Raw genomic sequence first — 6955 nt, 5'->3', positions numbered from 1 at the left:
AAAGAGCCCTGTAGGTTGTTTTAGAAGACTAATGGTGAAGTTGTTTACGTGCTCTTTGTTGTGGGTTAACCCCAGTAGGCAGATAAGCACCATGCAGCCACTTGCTCATTCCCCCCCAGTGGGATGGGGGGGAGAATTGGAAGGGTAAAAGTGCAAAAACTCAAGGGTTGAGATAAAGGTACTTTAATAGGTAAAGCAAAAGCTGCGTACACAAGCAAAGCAAAATAGGGAATTCATTCACTACTTGCCACCAGCAGGCAGGTGTTTAGCAATTTCCAGGAAAGCAGGGCTTCATCACACATAACTGTTACTTAGGAAGGCAGACGTCATAATTCTGAATGTCCCCCTTTTTTCCTTCTTTCCCCAGCTTTTATTACTGAGCATGATGTATGGTATGGAACATCCCTTTGGTCAGTTGGGATCAGCTGTCCCAGCTGTGTCCCCTCCCAACTTCTTGTGCACCCCCAGCCTCCTCGGTGGCGAGGTGGTGTGAGGAGCAGCTTACTCTGTGTAAGCACTGCTCAGCAATAACTAAAATGTCGCTATATTATCAACACTGTTTTCAGCACAAATACAAAACGTGGCATTATATTAGCTACTATAAATAAAACTATCTGCCAAAACCAGTGCACTCTTATAACTGAAAATTTTTAAAATAAGAATGCTTCTGCATAAGACAGGGTCTAATACTTCAGCAAAAGCAAAGTGTGAGAGAGAAATACCTGATTGACATTCTCTCATCTCTATAAGGTAGTGACACTAAATTGCCATGATGTGCACTCCTCGTAGGTTTGGCAGGTGATACAGCAAAAACTACAGAGACTGAAGGGTACTCTAACTGGGCAGAATTACTCTGAAACTTCTCAGGCAGGGACACCTCTGTGAGCTTCCCTGCAGTGGGAGGGCCTGCCTCAAAAGTGACAGGAATTGCTGCCTCCCTGAGGACAGTGGAGCACTGTATGTCGTAGTATTGTCTATGAAATCAGGCTTGAGGTGTCATGTCTAGCAGGTGGAATTCAGCAGTCATTGCTGGTCTTGGTGGACTCATCAGAGGAGAAATATAGTTTAACTAGTGGACTGGGAATCCTTAAGGAATCCTTTACACTGAAATGCAGAGTTGCTTTACAAGCTAGTATGGTGAGCAGTTGAAGCAAGTGTTGATTATCAAACTAATTCTTGAATGTGAGGAATTTAATCATAGAAACAGTGAATGGTCTGATCTGGAATATAAATGGAGCTGTGAGGCAACGACTTGAAGACAGTTGAGAGTCACTGATGGCTCTCAATATCTATGTATCTGCTATCTATACCTTGTAAAATATTTCCCTGGAAGATAAGCACTAAGTCAAGTGACTGATAAGCGCTGGTCTCGTGTATTCCTCTGTGCTTATGAAAATGTAGGTGCATTGATTTGCAAGAGTACTCTTAAACAATATACCAAAACTCTGTTATAGAATAATTTAGGCTGGAAGGAATTTCTGGAGGTCATCTGATCAAACTTGCTCCTCAAAACAAAGTAAGTTGAATGTACACCTGAGCAGTAGCAATATACAATAGTTTGCATTTCATGGTCATGAATGTTAGCCATTTGTAGGCAAATGGATTAATTGATAGTTTCTGGAGTTGCTTTTGGTATTGAGAAATAGCAAGCTTATTTGGCTCATTGTTCAGTAGTAGGAATTCCATCAGCAAGACATGCTTAAATTAAAGGCTTCTTTCCTTATATATTATAGAGAGGATTAGAGCCCAATTCAGTTACCCTCTCTATAATTTTGCTGCTGTAAAGGAAACAAAAGATTACCAAGATGCAAGTGTAGTGGCCAAGAAGCATGAGGAAATACCACAGCACTTAGCAAATGCATTTTTTGCTGCAGAAAACTAGTTGACTTTGTTAGGCAACAGCTTGCAATACTATCTATCTGCAAAACTGTTATTTCACAATAGTCAGTGGGGCCTTGGGGGGAAGAAGTGGTTCCTTACAAACTGCTTGACCTTGGTTCATATTTGGATACACATATATGTGTATCTGTTTACTTTTAATCCAGTAAATATTGCATTACATATGAAATAAAAATACAAAATATCTAGTCCTGATATAAACTAAAAATGTGGTTTCTTCTGTCAAATGCAGCTAACGCTTTTTTAGGACCTATTCCGTCATCTTCTACTGTAAAGCTTCTAGGGGACAAGTAATATACTCTGCTCTGTGCATGCTTCAGAGGTTTTTGAAGAATGATTGCCTATTGTTTACAATACTCCTATCATTTGCACCTGAAAGTAACGTAAACATAGCAGACTTCATTTGCTTGGTGTTGGTCATAATCTACAAGTCCTTGGAGTAAAATAGGGTAAACTAAAATGCTAATTGGTGAGGGCCTTCCTCCCTGGAAATGCAGCAAGAGGAAAGCATAAAAGCAGGCTCTTAGAATATTGCTTAGCCTTGATCGCTATTAAGAATGTGGAAAGTCATTAGACAAAGTCCCTTTAGAATTCATGGAGAGGAGGAATTATCTTTTCTGGCAGTCTCTTGCTTTACAGCAAGAAGGTACAGAACTAATACGTTTAATATGGAGTAATTTTCTATTGTTTTTACTACTTGGTAAAACTGCTTAGTTCCACTCTGAAATAACCTTCCAATGTAACACTGTTCTGGAGTTACAGCTTGATTCTGGAATGACTTTTTCGTTCATGGAGCAGTTTGTGGTGGTGGTTTCCAGAAGAAAGATTTCATGCTCATGAGTTGTTTCAGAAGAGCAAAATCATTACTCCCCACTTTCAAAATACTGATTTTTATTTCAGTGGTTATAATGTAATAATTAGGCAGAAAATAAAACTCTGAAGTTGGTCTCATACCAAACTTAGAGTTCTACTCTTCTGAAAATGCTTACAGGTATCGGAGCAGCCGTAACACAGAAGGCCTTGCACATCCTTCCATGGCTCTGGGTTTGGGCTGTCAGGAAAGTATTCATTGCTGAAGGGCTGCTCATAAATTTCAAGTTCTGTTTTTGTTGCACTAAAGTTAAATTATGTGGCTAAAACCTCATCATGGTGACAGGGCAGATAAAGCATCCCAATTTACCTACTATGTTCCTTTAACACTTTCCTCATTCTGTCGTTGAACAGAGAGGATGGAGTTGCTAGGCTGAATGAACAGCAGTATTTGCGCCAATACAGTACTCCATGTGTTTCAAGCATAGAAGCAACTGGTGCTAAATGAACTAGCACGGTATTTTTGCAGGGTGTTTTTGCTTAATGTTAAAGAATGAAGCTATTAATTACTAACAAGAATGCTGTGGGCTTGTCTAGATGGTGGCTTTATCAGAGCTACTGTAGTGTGTGGATATAGACACAGCCTGTTTGATGATGATACATGTTTCAGTGAGTTTTTAACAGCCTTTGTTCCTGTGGCTCACTAAACAGACACCCACTAAAACTTTCCGTAGGGCCTCACTGCCTTTGCAAGTTATTTGTTCTGTTACCTGGGGACTGTGAGTAAATTACTTTCTACACCAAAGGAGTGGATCGGGTGAGCTTATCAACGTATTTTTTCCTCAGTTTGCTTTAATAGCTTAAGTAAATAAGCTCTAACAGTGTTTTATTTCTAACCATTGTGGTACATAGACTTGTCCCTTAAGGCTTGCCAAGTTAAATGCAGCATCCTACTGCACTTTTGCATTCTGCTTCTCACAAGTCATGGTTACTCTGCTTGGTGTTTGTTTGCAGCACAAAAGAACTTACTTGTTTATGGGAATGCTCTTGTTTCTTATTTAATGTGTGCTGCTGAAACATCCCTATATTGAACTTGGATGTGAAGTTAGTGTACTGACTCTTGGCAGAAGCTTGAGCACATGCTTCTGCTGGATGATATAAGGATTCTGTAGGGCTATGCAAGGTACAAGACTCTAAAGATTCCGCGCCGCCCCCCCCCCAAGGGATGGCAAAAGAAATAGGAACAGCATAAGAGAAAAAGCTAGAGTGAGGCTGAAAGGAAAGTTGAGGCTAACTTGTTTCAATTATTTGATATCTTTGTAGTATTTATTTAATGTTAAGACTACCACTTTGAAGGGAGACAGTCTCATAAGATTCTCGCTGTCCTTAAAGCTAAGTGGTACTACTTCTGACTTTTGAGATGTCCTCTAGCAAAAACCAGAAGTCTGGCATTTTTTCATATTAAAGCATTAGCACTACTTCAGCAAAAAGAAAAAAATAGTTTACAGAATACTCCAGTACTCAAGTTACTAATCTTTTCCAGACTGGCTTGGTGACATCTCTGTCACATCTTTTCGTCTCTTCCCCAACACCCCCAAATTTGGTTAAAACCAAGGACTTCCGTTCTGAAATAACCAGCCTAGACAAGTGACAGTAGTTAATGTTTAAATTTCAGAATGTTAAAAAAATCTTAATGCATTTTATTCCATGTTGCTAAAATAGAAGTGTTAGAGTTGCTAATGCTATTTAACCATCCTGCAAATCAATTGAAAGTTAATTTCTAACCTGTCTTAGTTGGGCTTACTTAACTGGCAATGTGCAACTGCTGCTTCCCTAAAGTGTAAATCTGAATTGCAGAATGTTCCCTAGAGGAAAGAAAATGCATCTGTAGTTGATATTTGCTTGCATTTTGTATCGGTTAGCAAGATGCAGTGGTTTGTTCTGATAATACCTTCTGTATTTTTGTACAGCAGGGCATCTCTAAGTCTGCAATCCTGTTGTAATTAAGAATGTGCTTCCCATATTAAAATGCATAGACACACTTCTAAATTTTAGACAAATGAGTGGTAAGTCTTTCCATCAGGCTTCTTGTATAGGGTAGCCCTGCCTCCTGGAATTTGAGTTGGCATATTGCCTGAACATTGCTTAAACTGAGATCAGTAGATGTAAAGGAGGATGGGATGGCAGCCTGTCTATGTAGCACTGCTGAATTCCTGTTAAAATGCTATGTGCAATAAGGTCTCCATCCTTTCTTGCTTTCCTCTTAGATTAAAAATTTAAAGAAAACTTTAAACAATTACATTTTTTACCAGGACTAGAATTGAACACGCAATTAGATTATGTCATGATGACCAACACAGGAAGGACTTTATTAAAAGTATACTGTACCAAAAAGCTTACCTAGGTTCAGGTATCTTAATAGCAAGCCTTGAAATTTAGGTACATGAAGCCTTTTAAGGTTAGTGTTGGAGTTGCTTGGCTAAATTCTGGCATTAGGCGAAGTCACATGAGTTGTCAGACTTGCGAAAAATATGCATTTGGAATAGAATTAAAGCTTAATGTTTTCAAACGTCAGAATTTGAACTGTGAATATAGTTTGGGTGCCTTTCTGCAGGAGTTATTCCAGATTGGTCAGATCACTGGATAGAGTTTACTTAATGCTGCAGATGTGAGCATTAGCTGATGAAATTATCACATGTGGCATGGCTGCAGTGGTCTTTTATTAACTTAAAAATGGAAACCATTTTCTTAAGTCTGCAGAGGAAATGCATGCAGCAGTTGTCCAGCAGTTGCTGGTGGTCACAGCTGTGTGGCTGTTGTCCTCCATGAAGGATGCTGTTCTTTGATGGGTTCCCCAGATGTGCAGGGTACTGTGTCAGCAGCTTCAGTTGAGTCTGGCACTGTAATTTGTATCCACCTGAGTCAGCGGTTGTTCATGCAATGGTGCCATGCTGAACTGGTGCAGCTGAAGTTAGTCGCGCCCTTGTGTGACTGTTGTTTGGGCAGGCATACTCCTAGTAGGTCCTCTGAAACTGGTACAGTCAACTTGCTAGATCTAATCTGTCAGAGCCCTTCTCTGGTCACAACAAGAAATGCTGCATGTGGTTTTAGCAATGAAATACTGATTTGACAGTGTATCTTCTGGTAGTAAGAAGTGGGTGTCATTGTCATGGCATTGATGACTTTGCTGTCCCATTTTAGTTCCTCTAACATTGGGGAGTTAACTAGGTTGTAGAGATTAAGCATAAGTATTGGGTTTTTTAAAGGTTTCTCAGCCACTTCTCTACATCAGTGGCTCTCAATTAGAAGTCAGGGGGGAAAAAGCAAACTGGGACCTTATGGGTATATTTCCATTTCCTGGCTGAAAATGGCTCTTGGAGTTCAAATTCCCTTTATCCAGATGCCATTAATAGGCTATAGTCTCAAAGTCTCCATGTCCCCTTTTTAAAGCCAATTCAGCAGTAGTATATTATCTGCAAGTCTACAAAAAGATAGCTGCAGAGGGCTTGAATTGCTTAACTTTAGGCACAGACTGTCTGAAACTGTTTTTTTGTCTCTTGTCTATCTTGAAACATTGCCACTGACTGTCCCCTCACCCCCTTCCTACTTCTGTGGGTATGTTTGAACTAAAAGAACAGCATAAGAAACTTTCCTTTTGAACTAAAAGAACAGCATAAGAAACTTATAAGAAAAATAAGTTGCACAAATGGTGTGAATACTATTCTAGTTATCTACATCTTAAAAAAAGCAACAAATTTCATCTCTAAAAAAAAGGAGAGGGATTTCTACGGAAAACAATCAACCAAAAAAAAAAAAAAAACCACGAAGGCAAGTTGTCATTTTAATTTGCTAGTTAGCAGATAACTCATTACCTTTTTTTCTGTGAAGGTAAGTCCCAAGTCTGTTCCACTTGTTACGATTCAATATAATTCTCCATGCTAGGCAAGACCTGCATGTGAATGTTGCAGGAAGCAGGCCTCTTCCTTGAGTATTCTTCGAGTATTCAGGTTGAAGGCCTGTACTTACCAAGAATGGTTGTGCTTGGTCTTGTTTTAATCTGTGGCAGCTTTTGGATAGACAAAACAGGTAGGTATTAATTTACACTGTCATGTAGAGCCAGATAAAGGGCTCTCACACTAACTTACTGATGTAAAGTCAATAACTTGTTGCTTTTGGTAGTGTCTGGATATCTAGCAATGCTGCTGTCGTGGTTTAACCTGGCAGGCAGCCAAAAACCAAGCAGCCG

At 39.5% G+C, this 6955-nt stretch overlaps 1 protein-coding gene across 1 annotated transcript in view; it reads left to right on the top strand.

The window, feature by feature from the left end:
* Positions 1-3530, top strand: part of LOC104080080 (dipeptidyl peptidase 1-like) — a gene marked incomplete at its 5' end in the record, with an annotated part of 4917 nt that extends 1387 nt beyond the window's left edge. The window contains one exon of the mRNA XM_009582348.1: positions 3444-3530. Coding sequence (XP_009580643.1) covers positions 3444-3530 — 87 coding nt within the window. The remainder of the gene's footprint in view (positions 1-3443) is intronic.
* Between the last annotated feature and the right edge of the window lie 3425 nt (positions 3531-6955).

Source organism: Fulmarus glacialis, unplaced genomic scaffold (genome assembly GCF_000690835.1).
Source record: "Fulmarus glacialis isolate BGI_N327 unplaced genomic scaffold, ASM69083v1 scaffold7497, whole genome shotgun sequence".
NCBI lineage: Eukaryota > Metazoa > Chordata > Aves > Procellariiformes > Procellariidae > Fulmarus > Fulmarus glacialis.
Note: the sequence above shows the minus strand (reverse complement) of the source record. Positions and strands in the feature narration are given on the sequence as shown.